Source organism: Pogonomyrmex barbatus, unplaced genomic scaffold (genome assembly GCF_055798465.1).
Source record: "Pogonomyrmex barbatus isolate J1 unplaced genomic scaffold, ASM5579846v1 scaffold11, whole genome shotgun sequence".
NCBI classification, from domain to species: Eukaryota; Metazoa; Arthropoda; class Insecta; order Hymenoptera; family Formicidae; genus Pogonomyrmex; species Pogonomyrmex barbatus.
Window position 1 is genome coordinate 2,780,119 of NW_028297107.1, and position 18,859 is coordinate 2,798,977.

The window sequence follows — 18,859 nt, forward strand, 5'->3', positions numbered from 1 at the left end:
CCGCCCGTCTACGTGACAGCGTTGACATGAGCGTGTGCTCCCGTGATACCGTTCCAACGAAAATAAGCGGCGACTGAGGGAAACCTTTAACAAAAGGAGGAGAGAGAGAGCATTGGAGCAGATCGCCTCTCCAGCATCCAAGGTTGAGAGTCGATTTATATACTCGTGAATTTTACACTCGTCTTCGCCTCTCTCTATGGCAATTGAACTCTTCTCATTTTTTTTTTTTTTTTTTGTTTTCTTTCGGAAAACTTTGTCGATTCTATATCGTTTTCTCTCCTCGCGAATAAACTACGAATACCACTTCGCTTTCGATGAGCTGGTTGCTTTGTGTATAGGTTAAGACAGGTTGCACTTGAGAGGGATGCAAATACCAATTTACCTTTGTCTTTTTCAAAAAAAGTGTGAGTTGTTGTTTCTTAGTTTCTGAAAGAATTTTGATGTATGTTTAATTGGAATAAACTCTTTTTCGTGATTGAAAACAGATAAAAAGTTTTGTCATTATACAATTATGATATTAAATTTTATTGTTTCTTTTCCAATATTTTTTTCAATTTGTTATGTGTATATAGGAAACATTTTTTTATATTAAAAATAAAAAATAATATAAATTGAGAGCTATCGAGAACGCAGTAATGTTTTGGTTGAAGGCATTCCCTTTCTTGGATAAACTTTAAAAAAAAAGTACACAGAAAACAGGAAATGTAATAAAACAAAATGCAAATAGTTATTAAGATTTATTAATAAAATGTTTATAAATGAATATATTAATGAAAATAAATTTAAAAACACGAGATGCTATTTGTTTAAAATAGATAAGAAAAAAACGGATCAAGAAAGAATGTAACGTTAAATAACAAAATCTTTTAAAGTGCTCTCCTTGTATTTTTTTTTTTGTTTCTATATATCTTGGTGAAAAATACTGAACCGATTTATACTTTTAATTTCCTTAGATATAGATGAATTAAGATTTTTAAAAACTCATAATTTCATCAAAAATTACAACTAGTCAGAGCTAAAAATTGCATTTTTCTCAAATTAAAATTGAAATTTAGGAAAAAAAAGTATTAATGAATAAAAATTTACCACATCCATGTGGTAGAATAAATGAAAAGTGATACAGATATGTTAGCTCAGTGATGAGGAAAGAAAACATAGGAAGAAAACATATTATAAGAAGACATTCAATTTCGCAATCTGCTTCCTTGATGTCGATTAATTTTTTAAATCCTGATTTAACTTATTATAACTTTATTTATTTCTAATATTTATAATTAGCCCTATGAAAGGAATTACAGGAATTAAAAAATAAGTTTAATCCAAATTAAAATTAATCTACAATCATTGATAGAAATGAACATAAGTGTTTTAATTGACTGTTACATGGACTTTAATTTATTCGCTGATATTTATCAATCAGCAATCTGTTGAGCAGTCATCTTATGTGCGCAGTGATCAAAGATGTACATATACGTAATGATTTGATAGCAAACATGTAAAATTAATATGTGCATTTATATGTTTGTTGAAATTTATATTGTTATATAATAATAATAATGAAAATGATATAATTTATGATATATTCTATTAGATAGTTATGTTTTCCCATGTCTCATAAGAATGTATCCGTTCAGCTAAAAATACAAAAACAAAGGCAGACCTGTTAAACTTATATTTATAGTTTATATCTGTAAATTATATTTCTTAAGAGCATGCGTGCGCTTTCTAAAAATAGTCTATCGCGCCTCATTGCCACTGACGTTGGCTGTGTTCTTATTTTGTAACAAAACGATGATATATCTGCTGTTTTATATGAAGCAACACATTGATAAAATAGTTGATTAATACTCATTATCATCTTTCTGCTTCAGCATATCGTTCCATAGAAGCCTAAAGGAATGGCTGAGGAGGAGAAAGCTGTTCCCTCGTCTATGACTCAGTGCTATGAAAATTACATTATAGTCGATGTGGGTGCCAATCTAACAAATAAGAAGTATAGTCGGGATTTGGATAGTGTGATACAAAGGGCGAAGGATGCCGGGGTGCAGAAAATTATGGTAACTGGTGCTAGCATTCGCTCCAGCAAAGAGGCATTGAGGCTAACCAGAATATATCCCGGGACATTGTATTCAACTGCTGGAGTGCATCCACATGATGCAAAATCTTGGGAAGAGCCGAATACCCTATGCGAATTGGAGAGCATAGCTAGTAATCCAGAATGTGTCGCGATCGGAGAGTGCGGTTTGGATTACAGTCGCGACTTTTCAGCTCCGGAGGCGCAGCGTGCCGTATTTCACAAGCAGATAGAATTAGCCTGTATGTTAAATAAGCCATTAGTGATACATGAGAGAGGCGCGCAAAAAGATGTACTGGAAGTACTTAGCCAGTATAAGAATCGTCTGCCGCCCGTTCTAATTCATTCTTTCATCGGTACCGCGGAGGAGGCGCAGATTTACTTGGATCAAGGCTTTTATCTAGGTATTACGGGCTATCTGTGCAAAGATAAATCCGACAGTGGAGTAAGACAACTATTGGAGGGAGGACAAGCGCCGTTAGATAAGATCCTAGTGGAAACCGACGCGCCATTTATGTATCCAAACACCAGAGCCAGTAAATTGCCCGTGCATGTAAAGGACGCTCTGACCGAACGGTCTATGACATTTCTCCATCGTTACTGTACCTTTCAACGTAACGAACCATGTGCCTTGCCAGCAATCGTGGAAATGGTAGCAGCATTTATGCGAACCACGCCAGAGCAAGTTGCACTAGCTACAGCTTTTAACGCTCTAAAGTTATTCGGTTTGAATCAATGATAATAATATTGGGATCTCAAAGTTGTGCATAAAATGGGTGCTAGTAGGTGCTATGACAATTGAATTAGATTTTTAACGTATAAAGCTTCCTCTGGAGCCGTGACATACTTCTTGCAATGGGTTTTTTTTTTAATCAAACAGTAGTTTCTATATGCATATTTTATGTCGAGGAAATTCAATTTAATAGTCGACTGCTTGTGTAGACTGTTGAAATTGATAACGAAATTGACTAATTATTGTAAAAGTCCTAAGGACTAAATGATTGCAGATATTTATATACTCATATCTACAACATATTATATATGTACAAAATATTTTTATTATATTCAGATTTGTAGATTTCCTTAATTTATATATATATATATATATATATAAAATGCTGATTATTTGGATATACAATCGATTTCCTATATTCTAAGATTTTCTTTCAATCACTAATGCTATAAAATGAAATGGCGCTGTCTTTCGCTCGCTCTCTCACTTCAATAAGTCATCAATCATTGTCAAGGAAATTACTCTAGTCTAAAATTTAAAAAAAATAATTTTATATTTGAAATCTATTATGAATCTATGAATCTATTATGAATATTAATACAGTTGAAGTTTAATTAAGAAGTAATCAAATATAACCATAACGTCTATATTTAAATATCTATATTATCAAATATCGTACTTTATCCCAGTGAAGATAAAAATCCACGAAAAAATGATATAAGAATATGTGCAATAGTGGCAAAGCAGCACAAGAAGAATTATAGAAGACAGTTAATGTTTTAGAATATAGGAAGTCAATTGTATAATACATGTATATATACATATACAAATAGATGGGACATAGAATCCAGTATTATACATTTCATTGTTAATATATTATAAATATTTTCATATGAATAAATTGTTATATAGATGAATTTCATATGAATAAATTGTTATATAGATGAATTATGTACTTGTCAAATATATATCCCTTTTCTCAATCGATTCTAAAGAGAAAAAAAATCGTATTTAAAATCGTATCAATTTATAATAAATCGAAATCAATTTATATCAATTATCTAATTAGATATGTACAATATTTCTATTTTTTAAGGTATATATTTCTTATATTGCAAGTTTATAATTAAAATATAATTAAAATAAATAGCAGCCAATAATTGTAAATACTGCAAAATACTTATCTTTCTTTATAATTTTTAGTAGTACACTTAAATATAAAATGTTTTATCTATATATTTCATGTTTATTTCTCCATTTTCTCCAAATAACGAATTATTTTATTACATGTTTCAATTGTTTATACAATACAGAATTCTATATGAAATATTTTTTAAATCGATTACAACATGTTTTATCTCGCTAAGAATGAATCATCTCCACATTTTAATCTTATAGCTCGCATCAAATAAGGAAGCCTTTCATATTCAGGTAGCTTTATCCAAGAATTAGAATTTATAGCAATTGTCTCAGTCTTTACTAATGCTTCTACGGACTTTATCTTTAATGACCATGTACTTTTTAATCTTTGAGAATTAATTGCATATGCTGTATCAGGCAAATTGAAAATAAGTATCCTAAAACCAAAAATCAACAATTAACAATAGATGAACTTATATAATAAACAATAGATGAATTATATAAAATCAATTTTAATATGTTAAATGTGTTCTTACATTTGACTTTCGCTTGGAGTTTGTATATCTTCAACATACATTATATTATTTCCAGTGGATGTAATTGTATTAATCGCAATGGGATATCCACCCTTCCTCATTACAATAACGTGATCTAAAACAAAATATTTAAGTATAAATATTTACAAAATGAAATTTAGATAAATTTAGATAGATTTCAATTTGCAAACTGCAGTTGAAAAAAGTGCGCTAAATTATTTTTTTAATATAACAGATTATTAAAGATAAACAAGTTAATTGTTAAATTATGTTATATAAATTAGCCCAAATGATTTTAACTTAATAAGCAAAGATGTTTTTTAATAACAATAAAAGGAACCAATTTGCCCTTTGATAACTTACCAATATAATGTCCAAGTTTTGTCCTCAAATCATTGTGAACATATTGAGGGCCACCCAATGCCAATTCCAATACTGACTTTAAGGAAGATGTAGGAAATATCGGATTAAGTAATGTTTTATGTATATTTACAGCATAATCAAGTATATCTTGTGACGGCCATGATCCATTATACATAGGATACAATGTCTTAACACTTTGATATAAAAGTAGTAACTCTCTCATATGAATATCCTTCCTTGTTTCAGTCATTGAAACTTGCGAAAAGACTTTGCTGATTAAATTCGGGCTATAACAATCTAATGCAATCAAATGCAGAGTAAATTTGATCATAGAGTTATTAAAAATTTTGTCTTCTACTTTATTCGCCAATATCGCGTCTCGTATAGTATCCCAAAATACTGGTTTATAATCAGCATTAATTAATCCTTCTAAGAAAATGGATATTTTGAAATATGATGCACCTTTCAGCAGATTTGGCTGCTCAAAGCATTTTGCTGCTAAATATTCTAGGAAGGGTATATGTGCATAATTAAATTCATTCATAAGTTTCAACAAATTGATACCATTATTAAAATAAATCTCTGCAGACAATGCTGCATTGATTAAAGCATCCATTAATGCTTCATTATAAAACTTGCATCGATATTCTTTGCTACAACAATAATATCAACATATACACATTATCAATATCTCATTTTTCATGCTAAATATTAATATAGAATATAAAAACTAAAAATACATACTGTTTTGTGACGGCAAACGATAGTTTATTGATCGTTGTCATTATTTCCGAGATATTTAATTGTTTTATTTCACTTATTAAAATTTTCTGTACATTAAATAACAATTCGAGAGCTATTGGAGATAAATAATTTGCAACACACAAACTATAAAAGATAGAAGAAGCCATGTGTACATCCAGATTATTTTCAAACTTCAATAATGGCTTGATTATTGCATTTTGTACTTCCAGATTGCTGATATTAGTCTCGCTAATAAATCGTAACGATCGTGTCAGCACATAAATATTATCGGTGTCTAATTTCGTAGGCGCCTGTACTTCAAATACTAGAGGTAAAGCTATTAATAGAGCGTCCCTTAATGGTGAACTATCCATTTTTCTTAATAACACAACTATGCTGATTATATCCTGAGGAGATATTTCATTTACATTCACACGTATCATTTGCAGTAATGATTGAAATAGAATGCAATTGTTTGGTAGCTTAAAATATATTGCCATTCTCAAACTCTTAATAATTTGAATTGTTTTCATAAACCTAACATTTTTGTTCAACACTCCCCACAAACGTACAAAACCTATATGTGTTTTGATTGTTTCTTGCAGATTTTCCTCTACGTTCTTAGTAGCTGTAAATAACACATATATTGTGTCAATAGCTTCACATAGAGTCATGCTTGTATAATTTCTTGCTGCTTTATTCAATATTTCTATAGGATATATTTTAGTATCAATAGATACTTGGTTTTTTACATTGTCTATTGGAGATATACAATCTTCCAATTGTGTATGATCTAAAAAACATATATTTTTTTATTAAAATTAAATGCTTATAACTATATGTAAAAATATTCAATATATATTACCTATTAAATTAGTACTATAATGTCTTGACACTTTGCATATTGATTGCAATGATATTATATTATTTGACAAGACTGTCCAATTGCGTACTATTGGATATAATCGCAGAAATCCTCTCAAAGTTCCGTTCATCCTACTGATAAATAAATTATGTTGCAGCAAAACTTGTTCTGTAAAACATTAATTATATCTATCTATATAAAATATCATTTCTTAAGAAAATTAAAAAAAGATCTTGTTTTAAAAAATTTAAATGCCAGTTTAATAGATAAATATAAACCAATAAAATTATTTATAAGCTTTTTTAACTTGTCGCGAACGTGAAATGTTACCTTAGATACATTATTATATTAATATAAATGCAAATTGTGAATAGCAGCCAGTGCATAATCTTTCAACAGAAGAAAGGTTAGAAACTTTCGTATATTAAATACTTTAGAATTGTTATCATTAACATTTATTTTGTATCTTAAAAAATTATGAATAATACTAACGATAATATTAACAGACAAAATATGTGATCAACTGGATAATAATTTGTTATTTTTAAATTGCGTACACATGCTTCGGACACATTGGCTGCGTTCAGCAGAGAAAGCAGATCAGTTGCAGAGCGTTGATTCTTTATTATGATTGGTTTTTACACTTAGATTCAACGAAGATCTAAAAGCAAGGACCAATCATATTGAAAAATCACCGAACGCTCACTGATCTGCTTTTTCTGCTGAACGCAGCTAATATACGAACACATAGAAACAACACATAAAACGCTAGCGATGTCGCGTGATTTATCTAATAAATTTAGGATGGCGCGAAAATCCACAGCGGAATAAAACGCGCGAATCAATCGGTGAAAGAACCAAAAGAAAACGCGTCCATTCTTTTCGTGATTAGCTCACACTTCTATTCCATTAATGATTTCCGCGACATAGGACACCAGCCTTAAGCAGTTGTTAGTGTCGGTCCACAATAAATGATTTAATCTTTAAGAAATAAGAAATTGACCAATTATAATCGAATATGAAAAGAATAATCGATTATGATTGTAATTTATCCAACTTTGGTAATATGTTTCAAGAAGCCCCAGATATGTAAGATCTAAAAAGAACAGATCTCTTAAGTCAACCAATAGAAAGACAACAACATTATCTATTTGATTTTGTTGTCGGCACATTTCGGAACATATCTTTATTAATCTACAATTTAGCTCGTTCAAATTACAAATGGCTTCTTGGACGCGAAACATGACTCGATGAAAATGAATGGGGGCAAGCAAGTTGTTGATTCATCTGCGTGCATATTACTTCATCATACTGCTTCTCGTCAGACTTGATTTTAGTAGGTCGACTCTTATTGTTCGCTGTCAAGTGTTAAATACGCACTAACGAGATCATGCTTAACGAGAGCGATGGTGATACGGAGAACGATTCAACAATGTCAATGACATCGTCCAAGACAGATTCAAAATTTCGTCCGCAAAATGAATTGGTATACAATAAATTTTTACCTTACGCGGACGAACTCGAAGCGGAATCGCAAATGTGTCTTGTCGAGATCAAGGAAAATTTGGGACGTGCGGTCATGCTGCGTGAACTTAAACCAGGATGTGTCTGTTGGGTAACCAGACTAAATTTGTAAGTGGCAGGATCCTGCTCTTGTACTTATTTAAACATATTTTACATAATATACAGAGAAAAAACATTTAAGATATATAAAGAGAATATTATAGATAATTTTATCAAAGGATTTTATTTCGCTGAGCTTGAAATATGTGGTAACATGATATCTCTATTAATGTATGGCAAAATCATTTTATATCTTTCAGACATTCACAGAAAAATAAATTTGAAATTTTCATATGTAATTTATACACTGTACTGTAATTTACTATAATTTTTTGGATAACTTCTGAATATAATTAAATATGTAAAGTACTTGATTATAACGAAAATGCTGCATATGAATCTTACTTTTTTTTTTATCTGAATGCACAAATTATTGTATAACATATTGTGAATAAATGATTTATATCCTTTTTTTTAAATATGTGTGTGTGTGTGTGTGTGTGTGTGTGTGTGTGTGTGTGTGTGTATTCTATTAAATATTTCTGAACGGTTAGTAAAAATTGCATTTATTTTTTAACTGTTTCAAAAAATTTATTTTTATATATTGGCTCAGCAAACATAATAGTTGCATAATAGTTGAGTAATTCATAAAGTTAATTGATCTACAATAGAGATCTAACAATAAAGACCAATGATTATTGATTAGATGATTATTATCACTGATTGCTTGTTCTGTTGAATGTATCCATTGTGTTATATGATCAACAACAGATAAAATGTTAAACTATATAGAACTATATAGAACTATATAGAATATTTGAATATGATGACTTTTGAGAATAAAACAAGAAAAACTTGTACAGTAATTTCATCAAAATGTATTTTACTATGTCAGCTGTATGATACATATTTTTATTATCAGATAAAAATCAATTCAGTAAATAATTATAAAATGCTATTATCTTATTGCAAAAACAATGCAAAATTAATACTTAAAATGCAATAAAAATTCATGCATTAATATTATGTCAATTAAGTATTTCTGTTTTTAAACTGATGATATAGGCATGGCATATGCATTGCAATTAATAATAAATCTATATTTTTAAATGTTAATGAAGTATGTTTCCTAATTTCAATATTTAAAAAATTATGTAATTGTAAAGTATTAAGTTTATTAAATATTTTTCGTTATAAAAATTATTTATTAAATATTATTTTATATATTTTTATATTGTAACAGTATTTTGTATTATAACATATATACAAAATTAATATACATTTATTTCATTAATTTCTCCTTATTACTTTCTTTTTATTCTTTCGATTTCTTTTCATGTTTGGAAATATTTAACGGAAAATTTAAAAACCGAATATAAATGTTTATTTATTTGTTTACATTATACAATAATCTATCAATGTTCAAGTTGAAAAAAAATAATGTAGCTCACGATATAAGTAATTGTTCCAAATTTATAGATATAAGTTTAATTAAAAAATGAACAATTATACTTAGATACTTTAAGATCCTATCCACTAGGCAATGCTATCCTTGTTAAAAAAATTGTAAAAAGCAAGATTCGAATCCATACATAGCGAGTCTCATAGCCAAGCGTCTTACATATTCCACTATATCTTTATATATTACACCGAGTTCGAAAAATGTTAAAAAATCGCGGTATATAAACACAAAGAACTTTAAACTTGATTTTTTTCGCAAATATTTGGATATATCAAATAGTTTTATCATGCATTAGTGAAGATATAATATTACAGTATATTTTAAATAAAATCTGAGAAGATCATTTATGATGTTCTCTTTGTTAAATGATATTTATCAGAGCAAAAAATCAAATGTCCTTAATCTTTTTTGTTTTAATGTTCTATATTATGTTAACTTGACAGTAGATTAAAATTTCTCTTAGGTATACACAATTATATGGGATGAAATTTAGTAAAGAAGATCATATAGCATTTGTAAAATTAATGTACGAGCTTGTTACCATACCAAAATTGGAAGCAAATCTTTTCAACAAATTTGGCAATGTATTAGTGACACTGTTAAAGTAAGTAGAATAGAAATTAATGAGCATTTTTAACTACAAATGTACTAAAGTTGTTATAGATGTTTTTGAATACATTTAAAAAAATTCCAATGCATTCAAAAATTATAATTGATAAAAAGAATAATTTATATTTTATTTTAACATTGTAAGTGTGATTAGGAAACCTATTCCATGAGAGAATGAACTCCATTTGGAGAAAAGCAAGACTCTGAGCATAGGTATGACTTTACTTTCTGGACAAAAACATACTTGGTACACGGTGTATTGCCAGTTTTTACACTGTATTTTGAGTAATGTATATTGAAATAAAAGCAATGGTAAAGATATAATCAGAATGTACAGATTTCTTGCCGTTATTTTCTTATGGAATAGAATTTACATTTGACATAATATCTGATTGATGTGATTTATCTTCTTTTTCAGAAAGAAAAAATTAATTAGACCCGACGAATTAGAACTTCCATGGAAACCTTTATATAAAATTACAGTACAGTATTTTAAACCTGATCCAATTGGAATATATCGTCAGCCTAAATTTTTAAAAAATACATTATATTACGTGATCCAGGCTGTAAAGATTTATTTTCCTGTAAGAATGATTATTTCCTTCAGAAAACGAGACAAATTCCGAATTTGATATATGACTAATTTTATCTTACAATATTATTGTGACAGTTGAGTGCTACACAAGAAATATTAGATGAATTAAGACCAAAACTCTGTCCTCTTAACGGAGCAACAATGTGCACAACCATTCAAATTTTAGAATGGTTTTTACCATTGCAATTACCTCCTGAGCATCATTCTATGGGATATCAGTTGTGGTTTGATGAGTTTATGACTATGTGGAAGGTATGCCGCAATGGTCCGCAATGGGAAAATGATATGATGACGTTAATGGCCATGTTGGCCGTTTATAATATAGGATACATTGATTGGGAACCACATTTTCCTTTAATGTATACCACATTTTTACGATGCTTAAATCTACCAGTAACATATAAGAAGATACCAAACAATTTGAATCACAAAATAGAAATGGTATCAATAGCCAAATGGATAATAGCGACTCTGGTAAGATTATGCACATATCAGATTATTTTATACAATTTTTTTTAAATATATTGATTATAAGATAAAGAATTTTTGGAGACTTGAAAACTTTATTATTTTATAATCAATCAATATATTTAAAAAATTTAACAATGTGATGAATTAAATATTAACAATACAAAAATTGTTGTTATACAATCAAAGCAAAAATATGTGTGTGTGTGTGTGTGTGTGTGTGTGTGTGTGTGTGTGTGTGTGTGTCTGTGTATGTGTGTGTGTGTGTGTATTTGTGTATATAAAGTATATATTTTATATTATGTATATATTTTTTTATCTAGAATATTTTTATTATTTTTAATGATATAAAAAAATCTTTCAGGAAGAAGTTTGATGGAAAATATAAATATTGATGTTACTTATTAGAATATGTAATTTATATATACATTTTTTTAATTAATTAGTTTTCATTGTCTTTATTTTTTTAAATAAAACTATGTTTTTTAATGTGCCTTAATTGATTATTTTTTTCTTTTTTACAAAAAATTATACTATTATAAAATCAGAAATTTTTAATTTAAAAACTTAAAAATTTATTTATAATCTATTTTGTATTTTATTCTGATGTATTTTGTAAAATATGAAATATAAAATATTGTATAAAATACTTTGATGATTATATCTTAATATTTTTATGTACAAGTTAATTAGATAAATTCATTGATATGGAAAAAATAAGTAACTTTTTTTTTTTTAGAAAAAAATAGAATTTATACTATATAGTTCTAAATATATATACATTTTTTAAGTATTTTAAAATCTGTATTTTGTATTTTAAAGTAACATCGAAACATTAATAGAAGATGACGAATCAAGCAACTATATATATGCATGCATTCACATACATTTCAAAACTTAATATCATTTTTTATATTTATATATGTACATACTTCTAGGGAAATGGCTCAAGCGCACAGATGTATTTGGAAAAGTTTTTAAAAACTATAGAAACATATTTTTACCCAGCAAATTTCGGACGATGGACAGGAAAATTAAAGGAATTCCTTTCCATACTTCCACAACTTTTTGTCAGTCGCTTACATCTGTACGTAGATATTTAATATTCCTGTTCCCTTTTATCCTTTTATTCTTTCTCTTTTTTTTTCTCTTTCTTTTTTTTCCTTTTTTTCCTTTCTCATTTTTTTTATCCAGTTCTTTTTCTTTTTGATTTTAGTTAGATTATTTAAAAATTATATTTATCTAGAAATTAGAATATAAAATTTTTTTATACATTACAATATTTAACTAATTAAAGTAAATATTTTGTTTGCTTTCACAGAGAGAGATATGCTAAACCAACTTGGGAAACTCCAACTCCTGAGAATTATAAATTAATTGATTCTGATGTTGATGCTTTTGTTAAAAGTATGTTGCCAATAACTAAAACGGCCATGTTTAATAAATTTTGTACGAATGATGCCTATCAAGCTTTACAATATTTAGCTGCTATGAGACCGAATTTAGTAATACCGGACATATTAGAAAGAATGCAGTCTACATTCGATTCTTTGACCGAACCACATAAACTTACAGCATCGATAATCTGTATGGTAGCCATTGCCAAACCAATGGTACAAGGTTCTAGGAATATAAACGAAGGTATAAAACTTATTTCTTGCTGTGTTGTGTTCATATTTAATGATGAAATAAGAATTATTAAAATAAGTTATTCATACTTCTTTATTTATAACTTTACTTTTTTTTACAGGTTACGTCTATTCGGAAGGTCCAATGCACGTATTGCCGCTACTGTTCTCCTTGTTACCCGGAATTGATGCAAATGACATTGGAAAAAGTTTTGCTACGTTCCGTCTAATTTCCGTTTACGCTATGTTGATTCCCATTGTGGATTCTTCTAAATCGACTGCGATTATGACCGAAGAAGAGAGAATCATTTGCGAAGCAACATCGCGTTTTGAAGACTTTATATTGCAGTTTTTGGATAGGATATTCACCTTTATAGATTCTAGTTCGTCGGAGAACGTGCGACTCGAGAACAACGACGGTAATTCGAAGAGTAAACTTGAATCGATGGTGGAAGTGGTGCTTTCGAGTCTGTGCGTGGCTCTCTTGAGACAACTCAGCGATGCGATTTTTAAGAGCGCTCTACATAAATTACACAAATTCGTGACGGAACGTATCCTCGAAACCAAGATTGCTGGCAGACTAGTGGCAGTTGTATGCAAATCTTTTTCCCGTGTCAACGGACATGATACCCTACGTACGTTATTGCCTGTATTTGCGGATATAATTTTGCCATTGATAAGCGAGGATGATATTCTGAAGGAAGAGAACTTGGATCATCGTCTCTCATATGCCCTGCTCATACTATCATCAATCGTTGACACGCCCGGCAACAATTTAATACCGCATATGGATACATTGTTCGAAATCCTCGATCGTGTTCTACTTCTGAAATCAATAGACGGCAATGGGCTAGCCTGTTCTCTATTAAATTGTATTCTATCGTCATTATCGAATGTCACTCCATGGCAATGTAGATCCAAACAAAGAGATTTCAACGATCCTAATTATCCTTATGTTAGAGATTGGGGTGAAAGAATAGATGTTGATGATGTTAATATCAAATGGTATGTTCCCGGCGAAGAGGAGATCGCTATTGCACAACGAATATTCTCAAGATATTTGCCAACTCCAATTGATACACTTAATGCATATTGCAAAGATACCAGCATGTTAAATAGGTCAGTTTATGTGATTTTCAAATCAAATCTTGAAATTCCACTTTACAAATGCAAAATAAATACATACTTTATATATACATAATATAATAAATCAATATAATAGAAATATCCATATGACAAATATACATGTATATACATGTATAATAAAATATATATTTTTCTCTTTTTATTTTTTAATATTTATATTAAATAAAGCTAAGTAAATAATTGCAGGGAAGAGCTGTTTGTCTGTTTGAATATTGTACGCAGCATTATTAGAGGTACCGAATCTATCCTACCAGTATGGACAGAAACACCACTCGAATTAATCAAATCTTCCGTAAAACGAAGTGTTATAATTCCCACGTGTGGAGTGAAAGGACATATCACAATGCCTGATGGCAGCAATGTAAGACATTATCTTGCCGGGATCATGAGCCAAGTCCAACGAGCAATGCTTGAGAAAGCAGAGGATAATACGAAGAGTTTTTTTGAATTAATACGGGTGCGTATATATATATATATATATATATATCAAATAAATCTTTTGTATACAGGTTGATGTTTTACTTTACAAGATGGATTCTTTCCTAAAGTTATAAATAAATAAAATTTTATATCGATTTTATATTGAAGTTTTAGCATGAATCTATACTCCGTATAACAAATAAGATTTTTCTTGTATTACAGATTTGGTCTAGTCTGTTATTAGGAAAGGTACGGTTATACGAATGTACCTATGAGAAACGATGCAAAAATTTCTTGATTGTCAAGGATACATTTGAGAATAAATTAGTAAAAAAGAAAAGTTATATAGGTGCAGTGATAACAGAACGTTGTGATATGCAGCACGAATTGAGACTTATTGCGCAAACGTTTACAATTACGGAAACCCATAAACGAATAATATTAGAACTTTTTACGCTGGCTGTAAGCAGATACGCAGATGTTCGATCAAAAGCACAAGCCAGTCTCTTGTCTACTTTTAAACATGTTCCATTTTCTTATTCGTTTATAATTCCTCATCTTCTCGATATTTTAGCGAGAGACACAGAGAAACATCACGATGCGTACAAGGTAATAGTAAAATAAAATTGTCACATAAATAATTATTTATGGAGAAAAAAACATAGATACTAATTTTTTTTTTTAATTTGAAAACAGGGTGCTCTATATATGATTCTCGGATCCCAAAATATTACTCTTATCACAGTAGATGATTTTAATACAGTGGCATCACTGTTGTCAGCCATTGTACTTTCTAAGCCATCTGAAAAGCTCTCTGTGATCCGCCTAAAACAGAATATCACAGACTTTATGAGTAAATGTTTCTATCTGAATTTGCTCGAAGCCGAAATATCCGAAACATGTTTGGAAGCTGCGTGCGCTTTGTGGAAACTTGCTCCTCAGCCGACTTTGCCGCAGCCTAATGAGAATGAAATACAGGAAGGAGCAGAGAATCTGAAGCAACTCCGTCAATCTAATCTGACGACGTATACTCATCTGCTTGACGAACTTTTACGTTGTATACTCGAGGAATCGTTGCATTGGCGGCACAGATTAATGGCAATGGTTTTCATACGAAACTTGGTACATCCAAATCATGCATATTCCGTAAAATTAGTGCGTTACTTTCTGCAAGCGCTTATACACGATTCCCTAAGTGAAAGAAAGATCGCCATTAGAATAGTGACATTTATATTGAAACAACAAAAGCGGAAACATCCAAAGGTATACAAATTTTATTAGATTTCAAATAACAGTTGTTAATTATTTATATAAATTATATTGCGTGTATTGAAATGTTTATTCTCTTTTAAAGATAACAATTGATGTACGCAGCTTACTTGGTGAAAATACATCAAATGAAGAGAAAAAATCGCGGAATGTCACGTCCGGTATGAGAGCTGACAATTCTTGGCTTCAATACAATTACGAAACTCGTCCGCTGACTGCCGAACAATGGGATGAACCTAGATACATTCATCAGTTCCATGTGGGTTATTATGTTTGGCCAAAAACTTTGGAAGTATACGCACCTTCGTCTCAACAGCCCTGTCTTGATCCGGAAGTGCGCAAGTTTACGGATTGCGAAAAGGAGATTTGTTACTTCTTTGATGATCCGCAAAACATCGAAAAACTTATAAAATATTTCAGTCTGGAGGAGAAGAAGGGCAAAGATAAATTCAACGCGTTCAAGTATTTTCTATTTGAGGGCCTTTTTCGTAATCACGGGATCGTTTTTCTAAAGCATTTCTTGCCACATTTGCAGCGACTGGTGGTGGACAAGCACGAGAGCAGCCAACGATGCGCCGCAGAGATTGTGACCGGAATTATTAGAGGCGCCAAGCACTGGCCATTCCAGATGACATGCGACTTATGGCAGGTATTATTGCCTATCATAAGAACCGCAATCGCGAATCTTACGGAAGAGACTATCACAGACTGGGGTATGTGCTTCGGTTTGACGCAAGAACAAAGAGATCCAAACAGGCATCACTGGTTACTCGAATGTCTAATGGAGGAGCCTCCTTTGAAAGATTCATTTGTGGAATGCGGTCGCCTGTACATTTTACAAGCCGCCTTGCATCAGCAGTCATGGCGAGTCACAGAATTGCTGCAACGTTTGTTGGTGCGCCTAGAAGATCGATTACTGGCCAATCCGTTTCAAAATGTCCGAAGACAGCTGGCGTCAGTGCTAGTCACTGTATTTTCAGCTGATCTTAGCTTTCCACGCGACACGACCGATAGTGCAACTCCACGAATGCGAGCTCTAATTGACAAGATTATACCGAAATTAGAGCGACTTATAAAAGATAACGATGCAATCAAACTGCAATCAGTCACTCAAAATTTCGATAATATGAACAATATAATAGAAAAGTTGGCTAACGTCCCATTCAATGAATCAGAAGAAGCGTTGATATCCGAAAAAGAACAAGAGATGTCAAAAAGATTGTTGAAAACTGTTTGTACATGGATTATTATTAGCCTGCAGCCTTCAGAGCATGCCACGATATTAGAATTTTATAAGATATTTGTAATCATATGTCAATTGGAAAGCTCGGAAGCAGATGAGGAACTCAATAAATTGTGTTTACGTACTTTGGCAATGCTTGCACAGGCGTTCATGTTACCAGAGGATATATCAGTAGCGTTGAATGCGGTGAAAACGGTATCTGAGCACTCATCATGGTCCACTAGGTTCGCTAGCTTGGAATTCCTTCAAGTATTAGTTTTCCATAATATGGGCATAATTCTTAGTAATGCATTATGGATTAACTGCGTTAAAGATATTGTTTTACACTTATTAGAGGATGTCTGTTTAGAAGTCAGAGAGAAGGCTAGCCAAGTACTTGGTGGGCTATTACACTGCACGCTTATTACAGATCAAGAGAATTTACTGGCAAGTTGCTAAAGATTGTTAAAATTTAATAATCCTTAATAATCTTAATTTGATAGATTCTAAGAAAATTTGAAACTTATTATATTTTTTATGCTTTTAGGAAGAGTTTAAAAGAAAGGCAAAGATCAAATTACAAAAGAAAAACAATTCTACCGATAAGAATGTATCGGATAACATCCAGATTAACGCAATGTGTATACGTCATGCTGGCGTGCTCGGACTTTGTGCTTTCATTCGTGCTCATCCATACGACGTGCCTGAGTACATTCCTTCAGTCTTTGAACATCTCGAACATCACATGCGTGATCCAGAACCTATACCAGTAATTCATTTTTATTATATTATTACATAATAACAATTTTTTCAATATCTTTTTTAAATACATACATGTATAAAAAGAAAAAAAAGAGAGGGAGCACAAATTATTAATTGTGTTTATTTGAGATATTACTTTAAATAGAGGCACATAATATTTTGGTTATGCTCGAAAATATGAAAAATATTTCATTTGATATATTTAATTATAATGTAGAAATAATATTTAAATATTAAAATTAATTATATGATTATTAACAAGATTTAATCAATTTTTTTAAATAAATTGTATTGTAGATGACAATAAGGAAAACTTTGAGTGATTTTAAACGGACACATTATGATGGTTGGACAGGAATTAAAGGTCACGCACAATCCTTTACGGAAGAGCAACTGGCCGTTTTAGAAGATTTAACAGTGCCGCCATCACATTATGCTTGATGAGAAATAATATATTTCACTCAGAATTTATAGTTTTACTTAAATACTGATATGTGTTATTCTTTTCTTCTTTGTAATTATTTTTTTTTGTGATGTATATAATGATGAATATAATGATAATCAGCTTTCAAAGACTAATGAGATTATTAGACGTTTCTGATATATGTCAATGCTATTTAAGAATAAATTATACTATTATAAAAAAATATATTATTCTTATATTATAATTATTAAAAAGATATGAATATATGTATATTATATATAAAAATAAAATTATATATTTGTTTTAAATATACATATATACGTATCAAAAACTCATGAGAATTTCAGATTAATCTTGTAATCTTATTTCTATCAATTGCATGCCACAAAGAAACAATTATGAAGTGAAGTAGGAAAGACAATAGATGTGAATATCGACACATATCAGTATTTGAGTAAAATTATAAATTTTGGACAATATTTTTAGGACACAATGCGCAATATAGTGTTATAAATCATTGTAAGTGTAATTGCAATTGAATTGATTAGCTAATATAACAATTGTAATTACAATTGCAATATTGGTCAAAATGAAAAGTCAAATTTGTATTAATGTAATGTGAATATTATAGTTTCATTAAATGATATTTAAGCCGACAAGTATGTACTTGTTATTTTTAAATTTATATGAGATAAAACAAATATACTATGTAATATATTTATAATAAGATTTAAAATAAAATTATATAAAGACAAATATAAATTTATAACAAAAATTTCGTATCTCAGATTTTATATTAAATTTTGTTACAAATATTAAATGAAAAAATCTTTTGC

The 18,859-nt window shown here is 30.0% G+C and overlaps 3 protein-coding genes across 8 annotated transcripts; 2 read left to right on the forward strand and 1 right to left on the reverse strand.

Moving 5' to 3' along the window:
* On the forward strand, positions 1–3,726 carry LOC105423367 (uncharacterized). Its single transcript, XM_011633098.2, has 2 exons — positions 1–142; positions 1,872–3,726. Exon 2 carries the CDS (start codon positions 1,899–1,901, stop codon positions 2,811–2,813), a length of 915 nt encoding a protein of 304 aa, XP_011631400.1. The 5' UTR covers positions 1–142; positions 1,872–1,898; the 3' UTR covers positions 2,814–3,726.
* Positions 3,727–4,032: 306 nt separating this feature from the next.
* LOC105423363 (uncharacterized) lies at positions 4,033–7,105 on the reverse strand. 6 transcript variants are annotated; one of them, XM_089071086.1, is made up of 7 exons: positions 6,948–7,066; positions 6,786–6,844; positions 6,456–6,623; positions 5,591–6,383; positions 4,847–5,499; positions 4,484–4,598; positions 4,033–4,384 (listed from the first exon to the last, which is right to left on the reverse strand). In XM_089071086.1, the coding sequence occupies exons 3-7, from the start codon at positions 6,583–6,585 to the stop codon at positions 4,162–4,164; spliced, it is 1,914 nt and encodes a 637-aa protein (XP_088927212.1). In that variant the 5' UTR covers positions 6,586–6,623; positions 6,786–6,844; positions 6,948–7,066; the 3' UTR covers positions 4,033–4,161. The 6 variants fall into 6 exon arrangements, with proteins under 6 accessions (XP_088927212.1, XP_011631393.1, XP_088927213.1 ...); XM_011633091.3 differs by lacking the exon at positions 6,786–6,844 and having other exon boundaries at positions 6,948–7,105; XM_089071087.1 differs by lacking the exon at positions 6,786–6,844 and having other exon boundaries at positions 7,013–7,087.
* Positions 7,106–7,659: 554 nt separating this feature from the next.
* Positions 7,660–18,682, forward strand: LOC105423362 (proteasome activator complex subunit 4B). The gene is made up of 13 exons (XM_089071310.1): positions 7,660–8,087; positions 9,944–10,084; positions 10,508–10,673; positions 10,760–11,158; positions 12,091–12,239; positions 12,474–12,793; positions 12,903–13,899; positions 14,113–14,383; positions 14,569–14,955; positions 15,043–15,609; positions 15,701–17,288; positions 17,389–17,606; positions 17,897–18,682. Exons 1-13 carry the CDS (start codon positions 7,846–7,848, stop codon positions 18,038–18,040), a joined length of 5,589 nt encoding a protein of 1,862 aa, XP_088927436.1. The 5' UTR covers positions 7,660–7,845; the 3' UTR covers positions 18,041–18,682.
* Positions 18,683–18,859: the final 177 nt, after the last annotated feature.